General features: G+C 46.7%; 1 protein-coding gene across 6 annotated transcripts in view; it reads right to left on the bottom strand.

Annotated features, from left to right (window-relative positions):
• Positions 1 to 13,900, bottom strand: part of GRIA1 (glutamate ionotropic receptor AMPA type subunit 1) — a 436,679-nt gene that overhangs the window by 199,096 nt on the left and 223,683 nt on the right. For all 6 annotated transcript variants that reach the window (XR_013229187.1, XR_013229186.1, XM_077326499.1 and 3 more), the window contains 2 exons: positions 11,209 to 11,448; positions 10,627 to 10,811 (listed from right to left, as the gene is read on the bottom strand). Coding sequence is in view for 4 of the 6 variants with exons in the window: in XM_077326499.1 (XP_077182614.1) it covers positions 10,627 to 10,811; positions 11,209 to 11,448 (425 nt within the window). In the remaining 2 variants the exon portion in view is untranslated. The remainder of the gene's footprint in view (positions 1 to 10,626; positions 10,812 to 11,208; positions 11,449 to 13,900) is intronic.

Genomic DNA, 13,900 nt, shown 5'->3' on the forward strand with positions numbered 1-13,900 from the left:
TTCCCCCTCCTCTACTGTCTCCAATCCTCCCCCCTCCCCGCCCCATTCAAGAAAAGCAAAAGACTCCTGCTACAATTGGCACCCATCCCCATTCTGAGCTTCCTCAATCAAGTGCAGAACACTTTCTGTTTCAATTAGGGTGGGGGGGGGGGATAGAGGAAGACCGAAATTCAAATCTATCTGAATTCAGCCGGATCCACAATGGAAAAAAAACAAATTAAGTGCAGAATCAGCTTTTGTTATCTTGGAGGGCCCATGTCCAACTTATGCTGAGGCAGCTACAATGGTTACCAGATAGCTTCCAGATCAGTTTCAAGGTTTTGGTTTTAACCTTTAAAGCTATATGTGGCCTGGTTCCTATAAATATAAATATAAATATAAATATAAATATAAATATAAATATAAATATAAATATAAATATAAATATAAATATAAATATAAATATAAATATAAATATAAATATAAATATAAATATAAATATAAATATAAATATAAATATAAATATAAATATAAATATAAATATAAATATAAATGCATTTGGAATTATTGTATGGATTCTAGACAATATTTTTTCCATTATAGGAGAAAGAAGGATTGCAGAATCAGCAGTAGGTAGAGTGTGGAACTGAATTCTGTTAAGAAGGGTCAGAGGGTAGTAGAGCACTTTTCATAACCTATCTATGGTACTTTTCTAAGCACTCGGATTGCTTCACATACATTATGTATGTGCTCATGCAGGTGAAAATAGACTGCTCAGTTTTGTTGGAGGCTGCTGCAACTGCAGACCCAACTACTGATAAAAAGGAGCAGTTTGGATCGCAGTACGGATGCTGAATTCTATTATTCATTCCTAACCCATAGTGTTTCAGGCATGGAAACATGCAATAGTGTATTTATCAATGAGTGTCTTCTTCTCTAAAAATCTCCAAGCTCAGCTAAGACTGTAGGTGTAGTTCAAATTCAAATTCAAATTTATTTTAATACAGCACTGCGGCCAGATACAACAGATAGCAAATTCTACTTGTATTCTAGCTAAAATATCATTGAGACCAGGAAATAAGATCAAATAGATACTGGCCTCCTTGCCTAAAAATCCATCTGAACAAGAAAAAAAACCCCATCCAATACTGCCTAGCCCAACTCAGAAAAACTTTAATCAAAGAGGAAACAGCTTTTAAAACATTTTAAAAACCCAAACTTAAAGTTACATTTGTATTGACTGTTTTGTGTAAATTTGTATTGTCTGTTTTTAAAACATGTTGTTACCTGCTCTGAGCCATCTAGGGAAGAATGGGATATAAAAATAAAACTGAAAATTGAAGATTCTCATTTTGATTCTGTGTTCAGTTTGGAAGCCCTGCTATGGCATGGTTTCAATAAAAGCATCTTATACTGGCTGTTGTGGGAAACATCAACTTGGATCCACAAGGACATTTCCACTGATGGACTTCCCTTTTACTTGCCTCTCCCCTGCTGCTATTGCCCAAATTACTACATGTAATGCTGCCCATGTTGAAATCTCAGGAACTGTCTGATGGGGTAGTTGGTGGTCTGCCCCCTTCTGCAGAACTCCTCTACTGAATCCAACCTACTACTACTACTACTATAGGTCCCATTTACAATATACAATAAAAGACACCAAAAAGACACCAAATAGTATTTGATAGAAAATTTGTTGCTGAGATGGCATATGTGTTTTCACAGAGTTCTTTGTGTGGAGTTCAATCTGCATTTGGTGAGATAGTAAACAAGTTTCAGCTGCATGTGTGGAAATTAAATTCCAAAAATGACTAAATATGCCACTGTGTTTTGCAATGTAAAAACTTGGGGTTACAAATTGCAGAAATGGGAAGGCCAAAGCTTATAAGACTAGAGCCTTTTGAAAGCAAGAATGGCTTCTGAGGAGCAGAAATCTTATTTCAGTCTTGAAATGTTAGGCAACAGGTAAATACAAATAAACAGATGTGAGGAGTCCAAGGGGACAATGAGATTGATCTGATAAGCACTCCAATCCAAGAGTTCCAGCACAGCAGCTGTCTTGTCCTGGTCAATTTTTTATCCATTTGAGCAGGCATACAATCTATACAGGGATCTGAACGTGTCCCATTATTTCCAGACATTTCTGCCTTCCACATGTTGGCCTGGGCATGATCAAGGCATAGTCTGGAAATGCAGTTATACTGTTGAACATGCTTATCAGTCCATAGGCTGTGTCACATTCCATGTGTTCTATTTTGTGTATGTGTTCTATTTTGTTCTATTTTGAAAGCCAGCAGATATCAAGATACACTGCACTATATTATGCAACACTATTTCTGGAACAAACAGGCACTTACTTCCGCAGTATTTGCAATAAAAGTACTGCAATCAAAATACCTTCATCAATCAATAAACAAATGTAAATGCTAAAATCATCCAGTAAAAAGGTACAGCGCCTATACCAGTTTTTCTTAGACATTAGCAACTGAAGGGGGAGAGGATTCCATGCGGAACTGCCGTCCTTGGACAATGGGCTTGATCTGGTGTCAGCCATGGCGACTCTAGGGCTCTTGCAGTTTGTGGTTGGCCCTACCCACCAGGCAGGCCACACACTGGACCTCATTTTCAGTGCGGGGTTGAGCGTGGATCCGGTCACAACTACTGCCATGCCATGGCCAGTTTCGTGTAGTGGTTAGGAGTGCGGACTTCTAATCTGGCATGCCAGGTTCGATTCTGCGCTCCCCCACATGCAACCAGCTGGGTGACCTTGGGCTCACCACAGCACTGATAAAGCTGTTCTGACCGGGCAGTGATATCAGGGCTCTCTCAGCCTCACCCACCCCACAGGGTGTCTGTTGTGGGGAGAGGAATGGGAAGGCGACTGTAAGCTGCTTTGAGCCTCTTTCGGGTAGAGAAAAGCGGCATATAAGAAACAACTCTTCTTCTTCTTCTTCTTCTTCTTCTTCTTCTTCTTCTTCTTCTTCTTCTTCTTCTTCTTCTTCTTCTTCTTCTTCTTTTATAACCTGAAGGCCCAGCTTAGGTTGTCACCTCCCCCTCAGTTGGACGCCTAGCACATTTCAGTTCACCCGCGGACACTTATGGATCCAATTGGCTTTCTGAATGCTCTGCAGGACCCAATGCCTCCCGGCAGTTCTCTAAATGGACTGGTCAGCGACTGGCATGACTGGATGCAGGCCGCTGTCAGACGTTGCAAGGACTCACAACCAACTTCTTAGAAATAGAAAGTTTTATTGAGAAGCACTTCATACATCTAGACTAGCGAAGTCAAATCTGCCTGAGGACAGATTTGCTTCTTCTTATCAATACAATTCTCCCGCCCAAAACTTGAAAGTTCCCAAGGGAGGGGAGGCAGAGAGAGGAGCCAAATGCAATTAAAAACAGTGTTACTTTCACATGTCCTTGGCTGTCTTCAGACTTAGATAAGACCCAGCCAAGCGGCCTCACGGAAAAGCACATTGAGAGATAATGGCTACAATAACATACATTTCACTTTTAACTAGTTAGCATGATATAGGACCTGGAGCTCCCAGGCACCAAGCAATCTAACTGTCATGGAGGAACTTAGGCTAATTTATGACAGGGTTTTCTAACAATCCTGACATCCCTCCGCACTAAAATAGACTCCCTCACTAGCCCGCATCCACCGGCCGTGGACACAATGGGAAGGCACGATGGAATGCTCTGAGAAGGCGGGGGGCTTTCACATTCCCCGCATCAACCCACTCCCTTTCCCCCGAAGGGAAATCTTTCCAATCCACCAAGTACTGGAGTCGGCCCTTGTGTAAACGAGAGTCCAGGATCTGGTTGACTTCGTAGTGGGTGTCCTTGTCAATAAAGACAGGCACAGGCGTTGAGAGCGGAGGGTGCCACACATCCGGCAAGGGGGCTCGCCGCAGCAGGCGCGCGTTTGCCCCTGCCGGAGACCTGCTGGCGGGGCGCCTTTACAGCAGGTCGTCGTCGTTTCCCGACTGCTCTCCAGACTGCATTTCCTCCTCTTGGCTACTGCCCTCAGATTCCTCCACCACAGTCGCTGCTCCAGCCGGTGCGAGCAGGGACTTGGCGGTCTTCTTTGGAGCCATTTTCTTGGTTGTTGTGGCTTTGGCTGGTGCTCCGCCCGTCGGTTTGGTGCTCGCTGAACTTCCCGCCCCGGTTTTGGCCGGGCACTGGGCAAGGAAATGGCCAGCCTGGCCGCAGCCCAAACATAATCCTTTTTCCATGCGCCGTGTGCGCTCGCCGGGATCCAGTTTAGCTTTGGGCTTGGGTTTCTTCGGGGTAGACGTCTTCCCCCCCATTTTTTCCGCGATTTCTTTGTATTCGGCAGCCCGTTCCAGACGGCTTTCCATCTCTCCCGCCAGCTGTACCCATCCCAACACGGTCAACGGGTCGTCTAGGAGAAGGCACTTGCTGGACAGGTTTCCGGAGAGGCCCCCCACGAAAGCATGCACTCTCTGGGGTTCCGTCCAATCCGGAACAGCCGATGATAATTTCTTAAATTCTCGGGCATACTCGGCCACAGTCATTGTCCCTTGCTTAAGGACCTTGAGTTTCTTCTCCGCTGTCTCTTTCTCAAAGGGCTCCACGTACATCAAGCGCATGGTTCTCAGGAAGTGATTGTAGTTACGAACTGCTCTCGGGTTGTAACGGTAGAGATCCATGAACCACTTCGCCGCCTCTCCCTCTAGGCACTCTCCCACGAAACGAATGCGCTCGGCATCATCATGGAAAGTGAAACACATGTCCGTCATGTAAGCTTGGAGGTGGACCAGGAAAGAAGGAAAAGCTGACGAGTCACCCGAGAAACGGGCCTTAAACTTGTAGGTGCTTCGCATTTCAACTCCCCTCAGATGAGGGGGCAGGCAACCCGGACCCCAATCCATCGGAGCCCGCGCTCCACGGGGTCGTGGGCGCACTCCGCGACCGACTCCTGCCGCCGCTGCCCCTCCAGCCGCCGCCGCTACGCCATCAGCCGCCACTGCTCCATCGGCAGCCGCTGCTGCAGCTGCAATTTGTAATCCACTGGCTCTGGCTCCATCAGCCGGTACCTGGACCAAAGCCTGACCCTGCACCCAGGGTCCCGCTCCTCTCCCGGCAGCAGCCGCTCCGAGGTCATCTTCGTCTTCTTCCTCACCCTCCGATTGCGCTGCTGCTCTCGCCGCCGCCAAAGCTGCGGCTTCGGCTTCGGCCGCGGCATCCATCGCCGCCAGCTCGCGCTCCCTCAGGGTTGGACGGTCTCCCACCCGCTGGCCGCCTGGTTCGCGGAAGTCCGCTTGCAACTCTCACAGCAAGCACCTCGCCTCACGCTGCGACTCCGGAGCCAACTCTCCCGACACCGTCTGCAGCCAGTTGGTCACCCTGCCGATTCTCTGCTGCAACTCCTGCACCTCGAGGGTAGTCGCCATTCCTCGACTTGAGACCCCCGCAGGAAGTTGCTCAGGCCACAGCTCATCACCTGTCAGATGGTCGTACTTTGACAGACGCCTGCGTTCAGTGATGTGCTTTTCCAGGAACTCCGCGTGGCCCGGAGTTGCTTCTCCCAGGACTTTGGCCATGCCCGAGCTAAACGAGCCTGCGCTGGCCACTTCGCCCTGAGAGTAGTCCCAATCCAGACCCTCTTCCTGCTCAGTATAGATATTACCTTCGTCCTGCATGTTGGCAGGCGAAAGGTGTTGTGAGATTTGACTTAATGTCAGACATTGCAAGGACTCGCAACCAACTTCTTAGAAATAGAAAGTTTTATTGAGAAGCACTTCATACATCTAGACTAGCGAAGTCAGATCTGCCTGAGGACAGATTTGCTTCTTCTTATCAATACAATTCTCCCGCCCAAAACTTGAAAGTTCCCAAGGGAGGGGAGGCAGAGAGAGGAGCCAAATGCAATTAAAAACAGTGTTACTTTCACATGTCCTTGGCTGTCTTCAGACTTAGATAAGACCCAGCCGAGAGGCCTCACGGAAAAGCACATTGAGAGATAATGGCTACAATAACATACATTTCACTTTTAACTAGTTAGCATGATACAGGACCTGGAGCTCCCAGGCACCAAGCAATCTAACTGTCATGGAGGAACTTAGGCTAATTTATGACAGGGTTTTCTAACAATCCTGACAGCCACCATCGATGAGATAGCTCCAAGACATCCTCTCTGCCCCTGCCTTAAATGCCCCCCCCCCCAGTATACTGAGGAGTTCCACAGGAAGAAATGGGAACTGAGACGACTAGAGCGAGTTTGGAGGAAGACGAAGAATCGAGAACATCTTATAGAATGCAGATGAAAGACTATGAGATGGCGGTGAAGTCAGTGAAATGCAACTTTTACTCGACTAGCATTGCGTCTGCGCACTCACGCTCAGCACAACTATTCAGGGTAGTTCGATCCCTCACTGCTCTCAACGAAGGGCACCAAAATAATAACCAATTTGATATTAGCTGTGAGGCATTTGCGAGTCACTCCGCAGACAAAATCTTGACTCTCCGACATGACCTTCTTCCAACCCTGGATACAGAAAGTGAACTAGAGGCCCCTTGGCCATCTTTGAAGAGAATACTGAGTTACTTCAGGCAACTCTCAAAAAATGAAATGGACAGGATACTAACAGCAACGAGGCCAACCACTAGCTCATTAAACTCATGCCCATCGTGGCTCCTAAAAACAACTGACATAAGAATTGGGGGCCGCCTCCGGGAAATAATCAACCTCTCTCTTACAATGGGAGAATTCCCGGAAGGACTAAAAGAAGCAGTGGTACGCCCATTGCTCAAAAAACCATCCCTTGATCCGCAGAAGCCTGAAAACTACCGCCACGTCTCGTATTTAGCGTTCCTGTGGAAGTTAGTTGAAAGTGTTGCAGCCGACCAAATATCAGCATTCCTGGAGGAAACTTCAGCCCTTGACCCATTTCAGTTGGTTTTCCAGCCTGGCCATGGGGTGGTCAGCGCTAGTCACCCTGATGGATGGCCTCCATCGCCAGCTAGACCGAGGCAGGTCAGCGTTGCTTATACTATTAGATCTTTCAGCAGCGTTTGACACTGTAGATCATGAGCTCCTAGCTCACTGCCTTGCCAATGCCAGGATACAGGGGACAGCTCTCAAATGGCTGATCTCCTTCCTCCGGGGTCATGGACAGAGGGTTGAAATAGGAGAGAGAGTATGCAACCGTCATCAGCTCACATGTGGAGTCCCACAGGGAGCAGTCCTCTCTCCTATTTTATTTACCATTTTCATGCTTCCTCTTCCTCAGCTGGTATGGAGGTTTGGGCTGGGTTGCCATCAATATACAGATGACACCCAGCTCTTCCTCCTGATGGATGACCGCCCCGATTCCCCCCACCCAGAAATCTTAGCTAGTTGCCTGGAAGAAGTGACGAAATAGCTCAAGCAGAGTTGTCTGAAGCTCAACCCTTCAAAGATAGAAGTCCTGTGGCTGGGTAAGAAGGGACCAAATGAGGAAGCGCACCTACCCAACCTGGATGGAGTGCGTCTAACAGTAGCCCACTCCGCCAGAAACCTGGGGGTGATCCTCGATGCCTCCATTTCCACGGAGGCACAGGTCACAAGAATAGCACGGCAGGCCTTCTGCCACCTACGACAAGCCAAGCTACTAGCGCCCTACTTAGCACCAGAACACCTATCCAGAGTGATCCATGTGATGGTCACCTCTAGACTGGACTTCTGCAACTCACTCTACGCAGGCCTGCCCTTAACCTTCATCCGGAAAATGCAATTGGTCCAGAACACAGTGGCCAGGATTCTCACCAATACACCGTGTAGATCTCACATCCGGCCTGTATTCCAACAACTCAACTCACTTCCAATTGAATTTCGGATCAGGCTTAAGGTTTTGGTTCTTACCTTCAAGGCCATACGTGGTCAAGCTTTAGCTGTGCCATGGTCAGACCACTATGCCCTGCGGGCCCGGCTCGAGATACCACCCCCTCCCCAGTTGGGCGGCGGGCGTATTTTTGCCCACCCGTGGAGACTCATGGATCCGCTTGGTTTCCAGAATGCTCTGCGGGACCTGATGCCTCCTGGCGACTCACTTGCGGCCATGGTGGGGGACTGGCAGTCCTGCCTGATGGCCGCCATAGATAAGATTGCCCCTAAACGTCCTCTCTGCCCTCGACTCAAATGGGCCCCCTGGTACACGGGGGTACTCTAGGAGAAGAAAAGGGAAGTGAGACGACTGGAGCGAGTGTGGTGGAAGACTCGTGATGAGGCTACAAGAACATCTTATTGCACGCTTATGAGGGCGTATGAGATGGCGGTGAAAGTGGCTAAACATGAGGTTTTTGCCACGGAAATTGCGTCCGCAAGCTTTCGCCCGGCCCAATTATTCAAGGTAGTTAGATCACTCACCGCCCTTGAGGGGCGCCAAAACACTAGACAATTGGAAATCAGCTGCGAGGCATTTGCAAGTTATTTTGCAGATAAAGTCTTGTCACTCCTCTGTGACCTTCCCGCCACAATACAGTGAATGAACTGGAGACCTGTTGGCTGCCGTTGGTAGTGAGGTTTGATGGCTTCAGGCGGCTCTCTTCTTCTGAAGTGGACAAGTTGCTAGGTTCGGTCAGGGTGACCACCTGCCCCTCGACCCCTGTCCTTCTTGGCTCCTCAAGGGAGGTGGCCAGAAGATAGGAGGTCAGCTCAGAGACATCATCAACTCCTCCCTGAGTACAGGAGAGTTTCCTGAGTGGCTCAAGGAGGCGGTGGTCTGCCCTCTCCTGAAGAAACCATCGCTGGACCCGCTGGACCCTGCTAACTACCGCCCAGTGTCGCACTTAGCGTTCCTGGGCAAGGTGGTGGAGAGGGCTGCAGCGGACCAGCTCCTGGCATTCTTGGAGGAAACTTTGGCACTTGATCCATATCAGTCTGGCTTCCGCCCTGGCCAAGGGGTGGAGATGGTTTTGGTCGCCCTGCTGGATGACCTCCGTCGCCAGCGGGATAGGGGCGGGTCAGTCATGTTGGTCCTTTTAGACCTATTGGCGGCCTTTGGCATCGTGGACCACAAACTGTTGATCCATCGCCTGGCCGGTACGGGGATACGGGGCACAGCCTTGTGCTGGATACACTCCTTCCTCCAGAACCGGTCCCAGAGGGTTGCTGTGGGGGAAGAGTTCTCGCGGCCCTATAGACTCCCTTGCGGGGTCCCTCAGGGTGCGGTCCTCTGCGCCACATTGTTTAACATCTTTATGTGCCCTCTGGCCCAGCTGGTATGGAGCTTTGGGCTGGGTTGCCATCAGCTGATGACACCCAGCTCTATCTCCTAATGGACGGTCACCCGGACTCTCCCCCAGAACCATTTGCCAGATGTTTGGAAGCAGTGTCTGAATTTTTCGAGCAGAGTCGCCTGAAACTCAACCCCTCCAACACGGAGGTCCTGTGGCTGGGGGGAAGGGGGTGGGAAGGGGGCAGCGCGTCTACCCACCCTAGCAGGAGTGCAACTTACCATCATGCCCCAAGCTAGGAATTTGGGTGTGACCATTGATGCCTCCCTGACTATGGAGGTTCAGGTCAAGAGGGTAGCGGGCCAGGCATTTTTCTATCTTTGCCAGGCCCAGCTACTAGGACCCTACCTGTCCCCTGACAACTTGGCCACAGTGATCCATGCGACAGTCACCTCCAGAATAGATTTCTGTAACTCGCTCTACGCAGGCCTACCCCTGTCCCTGACCCAGAAACTACAGCTGGTGCAAAATGCAGCTGGAACATCATGCTGAGGCAGCTGCATTGGCTGCCAATTGCTGCCCAGATCCGGTTCAAGGTTTTGGTTTTAACCTTCAAGGCCATACGCGGATTGGGACCCACATACCTGAGGGACCGCCTACCGCTCTAAGCCCCCCCGCAGGGCCTTATGCTCTGCGGGTGAGAACCTGTTAGTCGTCCCCAGCCCGAAGGAAGCGCGCCTAGCCTCGACCAGGACCAGGGCTTTTTTGGTCCTGGCCCCTACCTGGTGGAATGAGCTCCCAGGTGATCTGCAGGCCCTGCGGGATTTGTCAGCTTTCCGCAGGGCCTGTAAAACGGAGCTCTTCCACCAGGTCTATGGTTGAGGCTAGGGTCAGCGAATCAGGGCCATCGCTTCCCCCCCACACAGGAGTTGGAGTGTACGCTACTCCCCTATCCTTTCCTCTTCACCTCTTTGATAATTGGGGGAGGGATGGGATTTTTAGCCGTCATGTTAATAGATTGATGTTTTAATGGGAATTTTAATGGGGTTAGTTGTTGTGACCCGCCTCGAGCCTATCGGGAGAGGCAGGAAATAAATCTAAAAATAATAACAATAATAACAACAATAACAACAACAACAATAATAATAATAATAATAAAAAGACAGATTTACACTGGAGAACAGGGTGAAAAAACAGCTCAGGTATATACCTAAAATAATTATGTTGACTTCATTAGGAATATACACCTTTAAAGTAATTCAACCAGTTAGCAGCCCTAGAGCTGAACTGTTGGATCCCAGCAATGGCATGTTTTCTGGATGGTACTATGAAGTGATTTAGAAGCTAGTTGACATAGTTCTCCCACAGGTGTTACTCAGCCCCTGGTTTGAAAAACATTGTCTTACATTCCTCCCATTTTCTTTATCCCACCATTCATCATACCCAATCTCAACACTAACATACCTTACTCAAGATAGCATTCAGCCGGTCCGTTTCACAGTCCACCACCACTACCCGCTCCTTCTTCTTCTCCAGGTTTTGGAACAGTGACTTGTAGTCCTCTTCTGTTGTTGTCATGACATTGACAGCTGTCACCTGCCAGTTTTTCTCTGCAGCGGTATCCAATACTTTTTGAAGAACTGAAAAACCTGAGAAAGAGATGGAATGGATGAAGTTAGAAAAAGAAACAAAGATGAATCCCAGATTCAATTTTTATGTACATCTTTCCTTACATCTTCTCATTACTGACAATTGTCAGTGATATCAAAAACATTGTTCATCAGGTGCTTCGATATATAATTCCATTTGTGTTATTTTTTCAAAAATCTGCATAGTTTATATCTATATAGCACTTCAGAATGTGCTAGTATTATAACAGTCTGTTATATAATAAAGCAGATGGTAAAACCCAAAAAGTAGCGACTTGCCGAAGGCCACCTATTAAGTTAATTGCTGAGGTAAGGTTTTAACTAAGGTCCTCAGTACCTCCTCTGTCTAACCCCCCCCCCTTGCCCTGATTGTCTTCATTGCTTATTAACAACTTACCCCGGTCAGCATCATAAATGTACATAAATTTCTGGCACTTGTGATATTCTATAACACTGATGAGGGCATCCTGCAGTTCAGGGCGCAGCTGAAGAACAAATTGATTCGAAGTGTCGACAGGGAAGCTGGGTGTTACGAAACAGAGGTGGAGAGCTCCACAAAAGGATGTGAGCATGTTGACAGTTCTTCTCTCATAAAAGCCAAAGATAGCGTAGACACCCTTGGAGAACTGTGAACAGACTGTGGGGCAAGGAGAATAAAATAGAAAGAGAAGTCAGAGAAGCTGTAAATTAGTAAGCTGTAAAGTAAATTAGAGAAACTTCCATTTCACTTGGTTGAGGGCATGAGAGAATTAAACAATGATCTATAGTTGAGTTACCTTGCAGGAAACCAATCTGTTCAGGACCTATAATTCTTTGAGAGTGAGCCCAATCAGTTAGGCGCCTTTCAAGATGTTTTGCATAAATCTTACCTATAATTGATTATAAACTAATAGGTCTAAAATTATTCGGGTTGTTATGGTCACCATTTTTAAACATGGGAACACTGATTGAATTAAGCATGAAACCATATAAATAAGAAAGGAAAAGAAAACCTATTAAGTTACAATTTATAAATCTAAAAATTTGCTTTCAGAAGTTCTTGCACAAAATTCAAAATAATCTGAACCACACAAAGAGGGCCAGTGGCACAGCACCTTGAATTCCATCCTACAGACAGCGAAAGTGACTCTGAAGCCGACCTTGAGTGTGCATTAACATCAGACAAAGAGCAAGTGAAAACCCCAAAATCCAATTCTCAAATGAATTTGGCAACCAAACAAAACACACCCCTTTCAGATGCTACCAACCCTCAAGACCCTTTATTGACTGAGTGAGATTCATCAGCTAGAAAATAAATTACTACCACACACTCCTTCTCCCAACAAGAGAATGAATACCACCCCAGCTGAAGAGGTGGGTTCTCTGCTTGCCAATGACCCACATTTTGCAGCTTATGCTGCCTTGCTTAATCTGCTAGAACCACAACAAGAGACTCAGTCTAAATCACCAGACATACAAGAGAAGGAGGAACTATCAAAAATACCCTCCCAGCCTCCAAATTTTAACACAGCCCAATGACAATCAATAGACCAGCACAAGATTACTTTTCTAACTTGGAACATTGCAGGGTGGAAAGTAGCTATTAGGGATCCATGTTTTAATAACTTTCTTTCAAACTATGATGTCATATTGATGCAGGAAACATGGACTGTAGAAGACCTGATTATAAATGGATTTCAGTTACTCTCTGTTGCAGCAGAACCAGGGAAAAAATATGGGAGAGCAAAAGGAGACCTGGGAATTTTAACATCCACCAAGCTTAATATTGAACTGAAGGCTCTTCCCTCCTTTAAGAATAATGCTATGGCAATGAAAATTAAATTTAAAAACCACAGTCTCCTGATAATAAATGTATATCTTAACCCTCTTGAAACAGAAACTCTTGATTAAAGCTATGTGGGCAGAATTAGAAATGTATATTGCTGATCTTATCCTGTCAAACTCAGATGCATCTATAGTCTTGGGAGGGGATTTTAATGCCAGACTGGCCCAGATGACTATACTCTTTATAAACAAAATAAATGTTTACCTCCTTCACATGACGATACCGGAACTCTTCTCATACGATGTTCCAATGATAAGACTCCAAACCTTTCAGGTTTCTGCTTAGCCCAAATGGCCTATAGGCTAAATCTCCATATACTAAATGGTGCGATAGAGGGAGACAATCCTGCTGAGTTTACCTATTTATCCGGGGCTAGAATGAGCACTATCAACTACATGATTGTATCTAGGGATCTTCTTCCATATGTTAAGAACTTAAAAGTTATTCCTAAATTTGTCAGTGACCATTTTCCAGTCATGCTTAATATAAATGTTGCTACTCAAAGGCTTCATATTGAGGACTGTTATCAGCCCGCCTTAATGCCAACAGGTAGATCCTACTGTCGTGCTAAGTGGACTCCTCAACTAAATCAATCAACAACTGATTTACTGGACACAGATCGTCTACAATGCCTTCAAACTACTCTAATAACAGCTAAAACTCCAGCTGCTTTCCTGGAAAATTATAGCGCTCTTACCCAAGAAATCTACCAGCATTTATCCTACAAAGACAGTATATTTGTAAGACAGAAGCATTATTATTCAAGATCATAGTTTGATAAGGACTGTGTCATTGCTAAGAAAGCTCTTGTTTCTACTTACCAGGCATTCATATCTAATACTACTTCAACAACTGCAATGGATCTTCTCCATCAAAAAAGACTGTATGAGCAATTGCTAGCTTATAAGAAAAAGGAAGCCATGAAAAATAACTGGTCACGTCTTATACAAGCTGGCAAATCCAAAGATCCAGCCTCATTTTGGCGTTTGACATCATGCTCCCAAAGAAAGGGATCATCTATAATGGAGTGTCACATCTCCCCTGAAGCCTGGGAGACTCATTTTCAGGAACTCTATATGGATTCTCCAGGCGATAGAGGATGCCCTAATCAATCTATAGAAAATCTACCAGCATGGGCACCAGTGACTGAGGCAGAGATAAAGGGCCTAATAGCACAGCTAAGATCAGGGGAAGCTCCAGGGGAAGACCTAATTCCTGCAGAGGCTATAATAAACAACCTGGACTTTTGGGTTCCTATTTTGGC

The sequence above is a fragment of the Paroedura picta genome, chromosome 3, assembly GCF_049243985.1.
Source record: "Paroedura picta isolate Pp20150507F chromosome 3, Ppicta_v3.0, whole genome shotgun sequence".
In the NCBI taxonomy this organism is placed as follows: Eukaryota; Metazoa; Chordata; class Lepidosauria; order Squamata; family Gekkonidae; genus Paroedura; species Paroedura picta.